Raw genomic sequence first — 16,703 nt, 5'->3', positions numbered from 1 at the left:
TGAAGCCTATCAGATACTTAAAAATAAAACCAATCCTTCACAAAGTCAGAAAGAGCGTAGTAAGAAACACTTCACTCATTCCATGAGGCCAGCAGTACCAGCCAAAGACATCACAAGAAAAGAAAGTACAGAAAATATCTCCAGTGAACATGGATGCGAAAGTCCTGAACAAAATGTTAGCAAACCACATCCAGCAACATAAAAGGAGTATACACCACGCCCGAGTGGGATGCGCCCCAGGAATGCAGTGTTAGACCAACATCTTGAACATCAATTAACGTTACATATCATACTGACAGGCTAACGGGCAAAAACCACGTGATCATGTCAATAGATGCAGTAAAAGTATTTGACAATATCTACCACCCACCCATTCAAGACAAAAACTCAACAAACTAAGGAGTGAAAATTGACTGACTAACCACTATGCTATACACATGAAACTAATACAAACTAACATTTAAAAGAAGAGAAAAGACACCAGAAAAAAACAAGAAGATACCATGATACATACATCACAGTGGCTAAAATTAAAATGATTATACCAACTGTTGGTGAGGATATGTAGCACACGAACTTCCACATATTGCTCAGAAGAACAGAATGTGGTACAGTAGTTTTGTAAAAACAGTTTGGCATTATCTTTTAAAGCTAAATAAACACTTATGACCCAGCAATTTCTCTCTTACCGAAAATGTATAGCACCAAAAGATACATAATAGAATGTTCATTGCAGCTTTATTCATAATAGCCAAAGACTGGAAAAACTCTAAATGACTATCATCAGTAGCAAGGATAGTCTATAGTAACACAATGGACACTGCACAGCCCACCAATGAACATACTGCTACCCACAATGTGGGTGAATCTCACAAGGCTGAGCAGAAGTCACAGAAGGAGCTACAATGTATAGTAAATTGTACACAAAGTGCAAATTGGCAAAATAATCTGTTGTACCCAAAGGGTAGTAGTTACTTCTAAGGAGGGGGGAGGTGGCACTGATCAGTAGGAGGCAGAAAATGGGAGAGGGGGTGCTCTGGAAAGCTGGGAACATTTCAGTCTGGGTGGCAGATACATGATTGATATGTTCCCTTCGTGGTAATTCATCCAGTGTAATTCTTACCATTTGTATACTTTTCTGTATGTAAAAAAAATCAAGCACTTTTTAATTAAATAAGAATCATTATGTTGCATCACCTGTAACATATAGGAAATCAGGATTTTGTTGACTTTACATCATGGCACATTCATTGTGTATTAATATACCTGTATTAATGTTTTCTCTTAGGCCAGGAAAGTATACATATTGTATTTAGCTTTCCGTTTTATTTGCCATGCAGATTTGAATAGAACAGGCTCTTTAATCATACAAATGATAAGAAATGAAAAACCTGTAAGAATATTCATTAGTCAAAGTTTCTGGGCAATGTACATATATATTTATTTTATTATTATTTTTAATATGTCTTTATTGATTTCAGAGAGAGGAAGGGAGAAGGAGAGAGAGAGAGAAACATCAGTGATAAGAGAGTCATTGATCAGCTGCCTCCTGCACACCCCCGACTGGGGATCAAGCCCACAGCCCGGGCATGTGCCCTGACCGGGAATTGAACCTCGATTTCCTGGATCCTAGGTTGATGCTCAACCGCTGAGCAACACCAGCCGGGTTCTCTCTATATATTTTAAAACTTGATTCAGATGTCTCGCTCCTTGAGTCAGCCTTAGATTGCTTATTTTGCTCCACTGTTAAACGCTGTAGGGAATTAAAAGAACTGACCTTATTTGTAGAAGGTGGGTGGCACATAGGAGAATGTACTTCTGAAAGTTCATGAGTTTATTCCTGCGGAGAACACCAAGAAAACTGTAAATAAGAGCTCACCATCTACTGCATAGGATGAGCAAACAGGCCACTGCTCCGGTGAGATAGGGACGAGTGCAGAGGAGGGCACCAGGCCCACCGGAGATGCTGTCCTGCAGGGGTGACACCTAAACTGACACTCTGAAGGGCTGTTTCAGGGAGGCTGAGTGGGAAGAAAGGCCAGGTCACGGTGGCCTTGATGCCATGCTGTGGAGCCTGGGTTTTTATGTTGACGTGTAAACCTAGGAAAGATACATAGGGAACTGAACTGCGTTAAAGAGAAAAACACCTCTCATGAGATGAAATTGGGAGCAGTTAAGTCCAGGAAAATGTCTATGAGAGCCGTACAATTCCCTTATCATTTTTTCGTTGTGTACTATTATCGTCAGCAGCAGTAAAAACACCTTTGGGGTAAAGAGGAGTGGGCTCTGCTGCTAGTGTGAGGGGAGGAGTCCAAAGAACAACAAAAAAGGGAATGCAGGCCAGCAGGCGCGCGCAGCGAGGCTCAGCAGCCCACCCTTCACCCATGGGCTCCTCGGTTTTAGCAAGGGGTGCAGGTTACATGGAGGGCTGCTGGTACTTTGTAGGCATTTGGTCTTTCTCCCATGACACAGAGCCCAAAGATGCCTGTTTTTATAGTCTACACGTGGCTGCTTCTCCTTCCCTCGCTGCCCAAGGTCATCACCGTACTGGGCACCGGACCTCCACACGCTGGGCGCGGAGGCTGGACGATCAGCTACTTCTAAGGTCGAAGACACTGCTCCCCTCAGGCCAACTTGACTGTGACTGTGGAGATCTTGATCTCAGTTCTTGACATACTTACTACCAGTTAGTTGAACCAGGTCTGTTACTCGGCCCTTCTGATGCCGTTTGTTTATGCCAACGTGAGCCACGCTCCCTACTCTGTGGGGACTCCTGACACGAACAGGTGAGAATCCACACACAGAGTGTTTATGTGTGAAACACGTGCTGGTGGGTGTATGTGAGACTGGCATACCCTTCCAAAAACTGAACACATAAAGTTGCCAGCAGAGTATAATCATCACCCAATGGAGGAACCTGACCATAAGCTGACTTTTGGAAAAGTGTGAATGAAGACTTTCTTAATACCCGCAACTCAGCAACCAAAGTGTAACTTCAGGAAGGCAGATCTGGAATGTGGCTGTACTTGGAGAAGTGAAAATGAAGCAGGAGTCTAGTTCTCACGTGGAAATTTGCCCCCATCAGCCCTAGGGAATCAGTCTCTGGGGAGGGATCTGCGTGTGAATCTGTGGTTTAAGTATTTTCCAGTGAAGTAGGAGAGGGCAAAGGGGAGATAAATGGTGATGGAAGGAGACTTGACTTGGGGTGGTGAACACAATACAATGTGCAGATGATGTACCATGGAATTGTACCCCAGAAACCCATCCAACTTTATTAACCAAAGTCACCCCAATAAATTCAATAAAAATAAATAAAAGAATTTTCCAGTGACTTATATGCACCAAAGTTAAGCACCTCTGGCCTAGAGTGTAAAAAAGAAGCCAGAGGTTTTGGTTCCAGGCAGTCACATTCCACTGGGGGACGCCAGAGTTTGACGGCAGTGAGTGAGAAAAGGGGAAAGCCAAGTGGTCTGGACAGGAGCAAATATGCAATATGCTATTGAAGTCTTTTCCATATTTTCACCAGAACCCATTCTTATAAAATACACATGTCTCTCTCCAAAGACTATGTTTGCTATATCTAGCTTTTTCCTTATTTTCACAGGCATATTTTTACTTTGTTCACTGAACTATTATAAAAATATGATTTACTTCTAATATGTATTTTAAAAATAAATCAGGAAAGGGCAAGGAGATTATTAGAAGTGTACTCTTTATTTCTCTTTGGTTTTTTAACACAAAAGACATGCGTTCTATAAATAAAAGGAAATAAGATTTTTCTGGGAAATAAATTGGGGGGGTAGGGAGGCGCAGAATTTCTACCTACTCACATCTTTGTGGCCAAGTCAAAAGGCTGGTCTTTAGCTCCCATCTTGGCTTTGATCTCAGATAAAACCCACGTGTTGTTTAAGGGGAAATGCCCAAAGACAGAGAAGGTCACAGTCCTCTGCTCAGAGCTGGGTTAGACCCCAGGGCCCACTGAGCATAGTACCTGTCCTACCTCCTTGTCAAACCCTTTCACAATATCCTTGGGTGACTGATGTCTCTTCTTTTCACAGTGCTATTGGAAAGGCGCCAACACCAAGGGGCCAGACCAGCTATTTGCAAACATTCACCACCAGCCCGAGGGACTGACTGAGGGTAAACCATTGGTGTTTATGCACTTGTGCTCAGAACCCAGATCCAGGCACTGGGTTCCTTACTTGGAAATGCTCTCAGGTTCAGCAGTGTAACTTTCACACCAGGAGGCGAGAGTGGACTTGGGAAGGCCATGACCAGAGCAGCAGATCACAGGAAACGACCTACCATCCCCAATGGCAGAATCTGGGCCAGCATCCTGAGGACCTGGCGAGGACCTCTCTCTAGCCCACTTACTGCTCCTTAACACCTTCCCAATCCAGGATCGGCAGTGCTGTTTCAGATTCACAGAAAGTGTCTTAATAAAATAAGATGAGCACTGATACACTCCTCTACCAGGAAGTACAGACCCAGCCTCCTCCAAGTCGGCCTCTGTAGGCAAACCGAGGGAGTGAGGAATGTCAGAGCTCCTCCATAAGCTCAGGCTAAACTCCATCAGACTGCTGAGTCATTTACAAAAACATCATTTTCAAGTGCTTGGAACAGAGGCCCAGCGCCTAAGTGGCAGGTAACAAAGGTACTTCCCTCTGGATACATGGCGATTGCACACCCTGGTAAACCTCATGGTCCTAGGGAGGAAGACGTCTCAAGCTCCACATTGTGCCTTTCTGAACAGGCTTCCAGGCCACCAGAGGCAGCAACAGACAGGAGACCACCCAGGTGGAGACGCAGACCCTAAGACCCAGTCTTGCATTAAAATAACTGTCCCGTCAGTCTTCCTGGAAGCACTGTCGAACACCAGATTTTGGCAGCAGCAGTTGAAGGACAGCCCCACTGACCAGTGCACTGGTAGCACAGGTGTCCTCCTGTTCGGATCCTGCTGTGCTATGTGAAGGTCCCATCCAGGGAGGAGAATGAAGGAGCATGGAGTGTCTTCAAGAGGTCATTTGCTAAGATCAGAGGAAGAAATATAAAATCTGTTCTTTGCAGCAGCAAGAGATTCCTTCAGCCATTAGCTCTTTATACCATAAAGCCAGCTTTGCTTGAATGTGAAGGCCCACCTTGCTGATCAGCCTGCCAAGGGCTGGAGGGAGTCCAGGCCCCTGGAACTGGCGAGTGGATGGAGGACATTGGACTGGCAGGATAGACAAGGGACCAAGCCAGCCCCAAGAGCATCACAATGAGCACAGGTATCTAAGAATGATAAATGGGCGAGAGTCCGGCCAGATCTACTGTTTCCTGCTGGTAGAATAAGAAAGGAAGGGACATAGGGGTGGGGGGTCAGAATGGGAGCCATGGTGGCAGTGGGAGGTAACCACAGGGGTACCTGGAGCCTCCAGCGACCAGCTGGGAGCTCCCACCTAGAAGAGCGTTAGTAATTCAGCCGACTCACTAAGCCTATGATTAAAAAAGTCCTCTGATGATGGGTGTGAAGACAAACCCAATGAGCACCTTGCTACAGGACCAGTGGAGTGCGCTGATTCCAGACATGCTAGGGCTCAGAGGGAACCCCAAGTGCTACGCGAGGCCTCAGGACCCTAGGATCCGAATGTGGACGCGGTCACCGCCCTTTACATGTTGGGTGGTTTTCTCTTTAAACACATTATTTCTCTTTAGTATCTTTTTTTACAAGTGTTTTCTTCTTGCAAAAATTGTTTACTTAAAAAAGTATTTCTTTCCAGTTTCTTTCAAGTGTTTTTTTAAATTCCCTCAGTTTCTTTCAAGTATCTTTTTTTCTTCTGTTTCTCCTGAACAAGATGTAAAAGACCGCACTGAAATCCCAAAATCAGACATAGCAAAATTCTGTTCTCCCTGCTTATCCAGCAATGAGGACCAACGCCTCTGTGCCCTCGGATGGAAGGAGGAGCTTGTGTGCAACCAAGCACCTTGCTGGGGCCGCATCATCACAGGCAGTCAGAACACTTGGAGCGTGTCATCCTCTCCCAGCCACACTCATTTCCAACAGGGTTGGCCACTGCAGCTGCCCCATCACAGACTGGCCACTACATGGCTGGAAAACGGCAGGCGAGGAGTGTCAGATGGAAGGCCATCTGCCAGGGCAGCCCAGAGCTGTGGCAGGTGGGAGCTGGGCTTCGATGGAGCCTGTGTATGTGTGGACCAACAAAGCAGTCACGTGTCACCAGCTGCGGGACCTAGAGGGGCTTCTGTCCCATGCTGTGCATCTAGATGACCTAGACCTGACGGTCACAAGAGCAGCACAGTGAGGGAGAACTTGAGCACCTGGAAAAACTGTACCTCTGGCGAGCTCACATTTCACCCTGTCTTCTGGTCCACCACCTCTCCCAAGAGGGACTGTCCCCGGAAGGAAGTGCCTGTGTTTGTACCTGATCCCTACCCCACCACATCCCATCCTCTGCCTTAGATGGTGAGGAGAGGAATGCAGCCCACACCGACCCCTCCCTCATGACACGCCATGGGGGCCATAAAAGTCCAACAGTCCGTCTCTGGGTCGTACATCTCCACTGAGCTGAGGTTCGACTGTCCATCATAGCCCCCCACAGCATAGAGGCGCCCACAGCTGGCCACCAGGGAGACGCGACTCCGGCGTGTGTGCATGGGGACGATCAGGCACCACTGGTCTGCTACAGAGCTGTACATCTCGGCGATGCTGAGGAAGCCAGAGCCGTCGTAGCCCCCACAGACAAACATCTTGCTGCCCAGAGAGGCAGCTCCGTGCCGGCAGCGCTTGTTGAGCATGCCAGCGGCTGGGTGCCAGGTGGCCGTGTGGTGATTGTAGTGCTCCACCTTCAGGAGGGAAAGAGGCACAGGCACGGGAGTCAGAGCCAAGGCTCTGTCCATGGGTGGCCACGCGGGCACAATGGCCCACAGTGTCAGGGTGTCAGATGCCAGCGGGCAGCCCAGGGATGGAGAGCTCTGCCCGCATGTGCTCTGGCTCTGAAGCTGTTCCCTCAGTGGTACACCTGCTCTTGGGTTTACAGGGACAGGTGAAAGAGTCTAGTCTCACCCCTTCAGCTTGAATTTAAGGAACCAAAGGAAGGGCTTGCCCAAGGCTGCTCTGCTGTGTACTGACGGCCAGATGAGGGCAGGTCCCCTGAAATGGGTCCAGGGTGCATGCCACCACAGCACTGATGGACTCTAGGGACCCAACCTCCAGTAAAGGGCTGATGAGGTTTTATTTCAAACCAACTATGCAGAAGAATACAGCTCTCTGCAGTCACACTCTATAATTGGCCTTACTTTGGGCAGAACTCACACCAGGTCTCATGCAGCATTAGATGCAGAACTAAACGGGCTGGGGCAGGGTGGCTACACTCTGCCTCCCTAATGCACACTGGCTTCCATGCTCACAAGAATTTCAGAGCTCGCGGTCGATGGCCCAAAACCTCATTAGGTTTGATGCCTTACCCAGCAATGGGAAGGCTAAAGTTTTTCCCAGAGAATTGCCTTTTTGAGTAGCTCTCAAAGAAAAAAGTTCCCTTAGCCCAGGAGCAGCCCAGACTCACACTGTTGAAGATCTGTAGACCGTCGTGGCCGCCAGACACATATATCCTGCCCTCAAAGACTGTGACCCCAGCAGCACTGCGATTTGAGCTCATCGGGGTCACCACTGTCCACCTTCAGGAAAGAGCCAAAGGAGAAGGGGAACCATGAGATCCGGTGTCCCTGTCCTCCCAAGGCAGCTTATAAAGGTTTGGGAGCACTATGCTGTGCTCCCCCTCGCCCTGCGCCATCTCCCTACCTCAATCACCTCCCACCACCTGTGGGCAGCTTTCTCCAGCTGCAGCCTCTCCCTCAGCTTCAGACCCACAGCTGCTCTTCTACAAGGCCCCTTACAGATCTGGCCCTCCCCCATCTTGTTAAAGGGACCACCAGCTACCTAGTTGCCATACTTGTAAACTTGGCATTTTCATGGCCTCTTTTCCCTCATCCTCAACATTCTTGTGGTCGCCAATTCCCCGCTGGTTTGCCTACTAGTCATTGCTTGTCCCATCCCCTGGCTCTGGCCTCTCACCTGAACCACTGAAACAGCCCCCTTACAGGTGGCCTGGTGTTCAAACCATTCCCATTTGGACCCTGAGCAGCACACCCCTCCAGTGGATCCTCACTGATTCCCCTAAGACAGAGTTCAAGTTCCCTAATGTGGTTCTCTACCATTTGATCCTGGTCTACTCGCCAACTTCATGCCCTGCCACACACCAGCTACATCTGTTCCCCAAGCACACAGGACATTGTCTTATTTCCAGACTCTTCTTGCTGCCTAAATGAGCATCACCCACTATCCATCATGGGTCTAATCCTGCCTCTCCCCAACCGTGGGGAAGATGAAGGCATTTCCCATGCTATGCAGAAGAGCGCCAGACACAGGTCCCCAGGGTAGGACAACTGTAATGTGCCGGTGGCCCAATAGACTGGGTGCTACTTAACAATCTTAGACACCCTACTTGCTGCCTGATACATAATAAATTGGCTAAATGAATGGAATATTGGCTTAGAAGCACTCTGATGAATCCATTCTACTAATGTGCTAATATTTGGTTACATAACATGAGAAAATTAAAATACTAAAATGAGAAATTTGGGCTAACCTTATTTTCCAAAGAGTGTTCCACAAAATAATTCCATAAGATGGGCTAGGTGTTATATAAGATGAGGTTATATAAGCTGCGGATTCAGTCTTTAAAATGTTAATGTTGCATTATGGAAAGATAAGGACTCTGGTGGTACAGACATCAATGTTTCCAACTCATCTGACCACTTAACTTTATTTCCCCAAATCATAGCTTACCCGCTTCAGAAAGTGCAGTTCATCCATTCCTATCCTTTCCCCTGCGTTCCATTGCAGCGGGCTGATGGAGCTGTTTCCAGTGTCTACGCTGACTACTTATTTTTAAAATTTATTTAATCACTCATTCATTTAACCAAAGGTTATTAAATGCCTAGAATATGCAAGGTACTACAGGGGCTAAAAAGGTAAGATGTGCTCCATCCTCAAGACGCCTGATTTAAAAACTGCAGTTTTAACTTTTTACCCTCTGTTTAGCAAGCCCCAGGTGCGCCGGGGGAGACGGAGTCCTTACTTGTCTGTCTCAGGTGAGTAGGTCTCCACGGAGTTGAGAGAAGAGTTGCCATCATAGCCCCCGCAGACGTAGATCTGCCCGTCCAGCACGACCGTCCCCATGGCACTGAAATAGACAGAGCTGTCATCCCAGTTGGGCCTCAGGCTCCTGGGCAACCTTCATGTTCACTGAGAAATAAACAACCACCAACTGCCTCTTCCTAGGACAGACCTAAATTCCAGTATGTGGTTAAGTAAAGGTGTAAAATCGAGGGGAAGGAAGCTGTCTACGGTTCCTCTTGTCTCTCATCCCAACTGGTTTTCCTCCCCTCCCCACTCTTCTCAGTCCTTGATTTGTTTCATACGCTTATTCTCCACCTTGCTGTGCTCATGGTCTAATTTACCTTTAAGGCCCTGATCAAATTCCTCGCTCTCCTCCGCAAAAAGCCACCTTGATCCCTCAGCAAGAAATTACTCTCCTAGCCCACCCTTCATTGGCATGAGCCTGACTGTTCCATGTGGTGCCTTGTAAACACAGGCCCTCAACATATGTTTGGTATGTTACTGTGATTCTCCCACTCAATTCACTAGGAAGCTCAACAACTATCTTTTTATTACATACACAGCCCTGCATGGCCCTAAGTTGTCGCAGTGGGTGATGTAACAGCTCCTCTAGTTGCACACTTACTACACATGTCAGGTGCTCTACGCTTACTACTTTCCACCCTCACCACACCCTACTAGGAGGCAGCACCATCATCACTGTACCAACGGGCTGGGCTCCTCTTCCTAGCTGTCCCAAGAAAGGCAAGCTCAGACTTAAATGAGACAGGCCCCACTCCCATGCTGGTCACCCTGCCAGGCTCTCCTAACACTAAAGACCCCGGGGGTCTGGCATAACCATGTAATCATCTGCTCCACACAAAGCCTCAGGAGAAATGAAACATGAATGCCAAGCTGCCCAATTCAGTTTTCAAACCTGAGGCTGGAAAAGACTGTAAATAAATCTGCGAGTCTAACAAATGGAAAATTAAATATACCAGGCTTACAACCCCCTTTCAAATGTACATAGCAAATCACACTTATCCACATATGTCCCTCTGGGGGCATGGTAACAGACCCCCTGAACAGCCTGAAAAAGGAAAAGGACTTGCCTTAGGCAAGGACTGTGGGACAACCACAAATTCACTAGACCTGTCACTCTGCTTTTAGAACAGACATGGGTAACAACATGGAAGTTCAACAAAAATATGGGAAAGAGTAAGAGGTGCCAGACAACTATGTGAGGTTAGCTATTAGACAAGTGGTCAGGACGAGTATGGAGAGGAGGGGAAATGCTGATCGGTGTGGCAGGGACTCGTCCATGAGAGGAAGCTCCCTGGAAGCAGCCTGGACCACTGGAGGAGGGGGAAGGAATGACGGCAGAAAGGAGCTTGTCACCAGTTGGCAGGACAAAGCTGTGTGAGATGTCAGGAGGGAAGCGACCAAGAACATTTTAAGGTAGCCTGTAATTTTTTAAAAAAATATGTTTTTATTGATTTCAGAGAGAGGCAGCCTGTAATTTAAAGGGGATGAAATGGAGCTGGACCCACGCTACTAATAACAGGGCATTAACCACAGCAAGGGAAAGGAACACCCAGAGGACTTTCCTCCCAGACAACTCTCTAAACCCAGTGACATTAAAGCCAGGAAGTAGCCCAGAGCAGACAAACAAGGAAGAAATGACTGCAGTCAAAGCAAAAACGGCAGCCATGGCTGGGATATGGAGCAATGAGTCATTCGAGGCCACAAAAAGCTGCAAAGTATCCAAGCTGTGCAGAGGGGAAGGCTCGAGGTGGAGATGGGGGAAAGAACCATGAGAGCATTCGCTTAGTTCACCGCCTCGGGAGGAGCAGATCTTACATACATATTTTTTCCTTCCAAACAAACCTGCCGTGACCCTTTGTGAATCTGGTCTTATTGGTACAAAGGCAGATCCCTCTGGCTCAAGGCCACATACAAACATGAACACCGACAAAGATGGAATGTGTGTCACGGCCGTGATACTTTCACGTGGCAAAGGACTTCCACACTGACTCTTGTTCTTCAACACACATGCAGTCACTTGACCTTTGTGTGGTCACATGATCTCACAAGTAGAGAACCCAAAACATGGCCAGAGAGAGCAGACTGAGGGAAATACTTAGGCCCTTAAAGAGCAACTGGTCCAGGATTTTCAAACTGCCCCTTTTGAGAAAAATTCATCCAACTTTTCTCCCCTAAGGTTGGGCACAGGTCACAGGGCGCAGCATGTGAAAGCAATAAACTAAGAGCTGTTCTGGTGAAATGGGGAGGGGCCCTGGCCTGCTTTCCTCTCCTGCAGTCCAAGAAGAGAAACATCGGGGTCCATTTGAAACCACTGAGCCGGTGTGGCCTTACCAAGGGCAGAGTGAAGAACCTGTCCAGTTCTACTCTCCCACTCTAATGCTCCTACTGCCCAAGCACATAAATACTCCACACACATCTGACGCAAGAAAAGATGCCACCTGTCACTTAGGCACTAAAAAGGCTAAACGGCGCACTATTTGGCTGTCCTGTAATCCTACTTCTTATCAGGAGATGTGAGCAGGCAAGCAGTGATGGAGGGGTGTGTTAAAAGACATGTAAACTTGGTGCACCTCACCAACACCTGTGTGCTCATGCCTGGGGGCATGGTCCTGAAGTAAAGAACACTGCTATGGTTCATATGCTCCCCGGGCAGTGAAAGCACATGCCTAGCAGGGATCCTGGAGGAAAGAAAGTATAAAGGAAAACATCTTGGTTTTCCTCTTATCGCTCCTTATCCTTCGAATTTTAGCTTTAATAACACCTCTTCCCAAAAATCTTCCAGATGGTCCAGTCTAGCTTCTCTCCCTCATTGAATCTTCCATAATACACATTTTCAGGCCTTATCTGGCACTTAAATAACAATACAACTTCCATGTGTCCATGACTCATCTCCCTGAGTTCCTCGAAGGACCAGGCAGTATTTTACTTTAAGCAGATGGGGGCTTGCTCCCATCTGGAGGAACTGGCAGTGGCTGGCCTGACTGCAGGAAATTCCCAGGCCAGAACTCGTGCTTTATTTCACTATGTACCCCTGCTTGTCTAGCATGGCGCTCTCCAGATGCATAGTGTGTACGATCGGACTGCACAAATGGCTTCCAGAATACCTTCTCTTGCTGTTCATGCTCCCCACTCGGGTCCATGTGTCTGTCTCTGGGTTATAGACCTCCACAGTGCTCAGCCGCAGCTGGCCGTCGTATCCCCCGATGGCATAGAGAAGCCCGTTCACTACAGCCACACCAACGCGGCTGCGGGCTGTCGTCATGGGATGGCACTTCTCCCAGTGATTGGCGATGGGGTCGAACACTTCCACCACATTCAGGGAATCACCTGCATAAAAATTTGCTACTCAAATTTAAACAAATGAGACCACTCGTTTAGATCACAGCTGTTGGGTAGTGATTATATGGAATGTTTCACTTGATTCTATCAGCTCTTCCTTCAGGATTTCTCAAGCCAGAAGGGCCCACTAAGAAATTTCAGGCTTGATGATCTCAAACCTAATTCTTGAAGGAAAATCAGAATCAGATGGGAGGCATTTACTTTCTAGAGAGGGAAATTTAAGTTGCAATGAGGTACTCCACCTGCTAAAAGCCAAAGATGAAGGCAGGTGGATACACTCTTTCCTCAATGCAGGAGGCATGCCCAAGGGAAGGGTGTGGGCTCCAATGCCCACTTTCACTTGCTAGCCCTTGACCCTGGGCAAGTTGCTTTGTGTCTCCATCCTTTGCTCTCACAGGTAAAATGAAGATAATCTCTATGGCAAGTTGTCGTGAGGATCGGTGATACAATATGTAAACCACCTAGCATGGTTCTAGAATACTAAGTGCTCAGTAACAAGGAATGGTCATTCCAACCCTACCTTTTCATCAGGTTTTTGTGAGGATCAAATAAAAGACTTCCCCTTCGTTTTATTCTGCTTGGAGGCACTTAGCAACTGCCACACTACAGGTTACTAGTTGAGGACTTAGACATCATAGACCAGTACCCAGCTCTGATTAACTTTCAATTAAAAACAAAACTGCCAGGACTGCCCACCAACTCCCCACCTCCCACAAACCTGGACTGACACTGTGATAAGGCCTGGCCTCCACACCGGAGACAACAACTCCCTGTGCCACTGTACTGCCAGGAGTCAGTGTCCATATTGCCCTCTTTGCTGAATCTCTACTGCCCTGCAATGGTGCCTGGGCTCAGGAGGGCAGGGGGCTCCACGGAGCTTTCCTGAAAACTTGACTGTATGACACAAGAGCTGCCAATAGCACCCGGACTGTAGAGTGTTTGTGTACCACAGGAGCTAAGAGGTAAAGAGTAATAAGTATTGCTGATAGTGGCAGACACTGTATTGGAGAATCATCCTTCTTATGGTGACATTCTCGCAGTGTATCCCCAGGGACCCATATGACCAAATGTCATCAGCCTGAAAGAGAACTGGGTCTCTGACTCTATCCTGTCCAGGGCTGAGCCCATCCCCTAGCCAATGTGATATCAGGGAGAGTGCTGGCTCAGGAGCCAGGACCCAAGTCCCAGTCCTTTGGGCCTCAATTTCCCCATGTGTAAGGTAAGGGGCTAGGCCCCAAGGATCTCTAAAGGCCTCTTTAGCTCCAATATTCTGATTCAATGGTATTAATACCTGACATGCTCTAACTCCAGAACAATTAAATAAAACTGAGATGGGCAAGAGAGAGTGACAGAGAGGAGAGGAGCGAGAGGGCCAGGCTAGGCTGTTCAGTGCTTCCTCATGTACAGAGTTCAAGACAGGGCTCTGCAAAGGGGGAGCTGCAAGATACCTGCTGAGTTGAGGCCTCCCACGGCATAGATGAGCCCAGTGATGGATGTGCAGCAGCGAGGCCGAGTTCGGAAAGCCGGCAGATGAGGCCGGCGCTCTGGCATGAGGTGATAGTCCTTTGCTTCATCTACCAGGTCCCTGGAATAAGGTATAAAATGCTAGGACAGGAGGCACCCCCCCAATGTGGCCTGCAATGTATTTCCAAGCCTGGCCCCCCCACCTCCAACTGCAGGGGAACCTGGGAAGAGAAGCCTTCTGGAAGGTCTGGTCTCAAAGAACCCAGTTGAATCCAGGAGAAACCACACATAGCTACTGAGACATGCTCAAAATTGGGGAAGCAAGATGAGCTGAGCCCACGTTGGCTAATGGAATCAGAATGAATATCTTCTAATAGGCACACGCCTGGCAGGAGAAAAACAGGGTGGTAGCTAAAACAGCTGGCCCTAGGGAGGTTCCACCAGCAGCCTGCACCCGCCACCACTCAGGCCCCGCTCTTCCTTCCCACCCCTATGGCTCCCACCCTGCAATTAACCACCTCTCACCTGGACTGTGGCAAAAGAAGCCAACAGCTGCTGTTCAAGTCCCCTGCCTCCAGCCCCACCCCTCCATTCCAGCCTTCACACTGCAGGCCAAGCTGTTTTCCTAAGAGCCTTTGATGGCTCCCCACTGTCTACAGAATACAGTTCAAACTCAGCAGCACCCTTGAGACTGCGTGTCACGGGGTCCCAGCTACCTCCAGGCACGCCTCCACCCCTAGCTGACACAGCTTCACCGCACTTGCGCCAGGCACCGACTTCCTCTAGGCCCAGCTGTGAGCATGATGAACAACGTGAAGGAGGGTAAACATTCCTCCGAGGCTCTTTTATAACCGCCCCGAGAGCTGCCATCTTCTGAGCTGTCTGGCAGCTCTGTTGGCCATGTTGTGACTTACTCTGGGTGAAAGTTCCATGTGCTGGTACACATGCCCCCTCCTGCCCATCACTGTAGATGCAGCCCCAAACCGCCTGAGAAGAGAGCACTGACCAGCATTTACTGAAGAGGGGGAGGAGCCCCAGGAAGTCACTGCTAAGTCAGCAGGTGGTGTGGATAAGGTCAGAGCAGCCAGTATAGATGTGTAGGTTCACAAATAGCTCCATGGATGCAGATGCTACAAGATCCTCAGAACTCAGGGGAGGAAGCCCCTTCTGCTGTGATCCAAATCCCTCTCCCAAGTGGCCAAGTTCTCTTCTCTGCCCAGACCCTCAGCAGCATCCTGTGCAGGCCCACCCTTGCTCACCTGCATTTGTGGCAGCAACGCACCAGGTCATCCTGCTGCACCCGATCTGACAGGAACTGGGGCCGGCAGAGGGGTAGACGGATATTGGACAGCAGCTCAGGCAGGTAGGACCCCCTTTGCTCCCGGTCGTATCTAACCCAGGCCAAAGCGGCTTCAAAGACCTGCCATGACAGAGAATGGAAGCTCTGGCGGCAACTCTTCCCAGTCAGAGGCCACATCCCCGAGCCCCCCCAACCTAAGGCCCTCCACTCCCTCTACTGAGGCAATTCCTGGGTCATCCAATCTTTCCTACTTGTCTCCTGAATCCCATGTTTTCTCTCTACTTCCCCAGCTACCCCATTTGGTCCAATCTCTAAAGGCAAGCCTAGGTTGCTGTAACAGTTCTGGCTTTCGTTAGGACTTTCTAATGAAAACCAGGCAATGGGCCCCTATACCCTTCTGCATCACAACAAAATCCCTGTTTACCTTCCTTCCTGCTGCTCCTGCACCCTGCTCCTAAATCCCCTCCATCACCCTCCATCAGGCTGGCTGATTCTCCTATTCACACTGTCCCCTTCACCTAGAATGCCCCCTTACCTTCTCTTCATCTAAACCCGTTTCCCTTACTTTAAGGTCTGGCTCAAGACTCATGTTCTCAAGAAGCCTTCCCTAATGGCTCCAGCCACAGGATATCTCTCTAAAACCCTCCAACCCTTAGAGAAGTATCACTCCAATAAACATGAGCTACTGGGTCATATTCCTTGCTCTTAGGATGAGCGAGCGCCCGCACTGCTGAGCTCACAATCCACTTTTCTACTGCTCACTAATATTCAGGGGTGTAGGCTCCAAGGAAATGAGCTGAGTTGGGACTAACATCCCAACGGCTTGCCTCCTGGGGTTGGGGCTCCTCCTGCTGAAGCACCGCTTCATGACAGGCCAGGAATGTTGATTTCAAATATCCCAGTCCTGCCATAAGACTGGTTAGACTTCCCAAATGACCAAATGGGCAGAGGCCTTGTTGCAGTGCTGCTCCCAATGCCTGCAGGGCTAGGTCCACATTTTCATCCCTGCATTCAACACCCTTCATTGCCCAGCCCTCACCACCCTCTGCTCAAAGTAACATTTACTTACCATTCTTTTAAGACAACTTGCACCACATCTTTGTTGAACAGAAAGGATTGCCCTTGGTCCTCTCTGGCTAACACCCTACATTCTCATTTAGGCTTTTCCTGAGCACCCCAGATGATGTTTCCTTTGTCCTCAGAGGACCCTAGGACCACTCACACCTTGCTTTGCCAATAGCTTTACCTCTTCCAGAGGTTTAAGTATGCTAGTACCTGACCACCACCTCCGATTCTTGCGGCTCAGTAACGGACGCCAATGAGCCTCTGACAGGGCTCCTCCTCCGTCACCTCCCTCTCAGGTTTCCGCCCGCCCCCAGCCTATTAGCTCACTCACCT

General features: G+C 48.6%; 1 protein-coding gene across 4 annotated transcripts in view; it reads right to left on the bottom strand.

Annotated features, from left to right (window-relative positions):
- Positions 1–3,695: 3,695 nt before the first annotated feature.
- The window catches only part of KLHL18 (kelch like family member 18), an 82,915-nt gene continuing 69,907 nt past the window's right edge, over positions 3,696–16,703 (bottom strand). For 3 of the 4 annotated variants that reach the window (XM_081159771.1, XM_081159772.1, XM_081159770.1), the window contains exons 5-10: positions 15,265–15,425; positions 13,990–14,126; positions 12,307–12,544; positions 9,138–9,242; positions 7,563–7,674; positions 3,696–6,843 (exon numbers count right to left, since the gene is read on the bottom strand). In XM_081159771.1, the coding sequence (XP_081015897.1) occupies positions 6,457–6,843; positions 7,563–7,674; positions 9,138–9,242; positions 12,307–12,544; positions 13,990–14,126; positions 15,265–15,425 (1,140 nt within the window). In that variant the 3' untranslated portion in view covers positions 3,696–6,456. The remainder of the gene's footprint in view (positions 6,844–7,562; positions 7,675–9,137; positions 9,243–12,306; positions 12,545–13,989; positions 14,127–15,264; positions 15,426–16,703) is intronic. The other variant, XM_081159769.1, reaches the window with a different exon arrangement.

Source organism: Miniopterus schreibersii (assembly GCF_964146895.1).
Source record: "Miniopterus schreibersii genome assembly, chromosome: 15".
NCBI lineage: Eukaryota > Metazoa > Chordata > Mammalia > Chiroptera > Miniopteridae > Miniopterus > Miniopterus schreibersii.
Note: the sequence above shows the minus strand (reverse complement) of the source record. Positions and strands in the feature narration are given on the sequence as shown.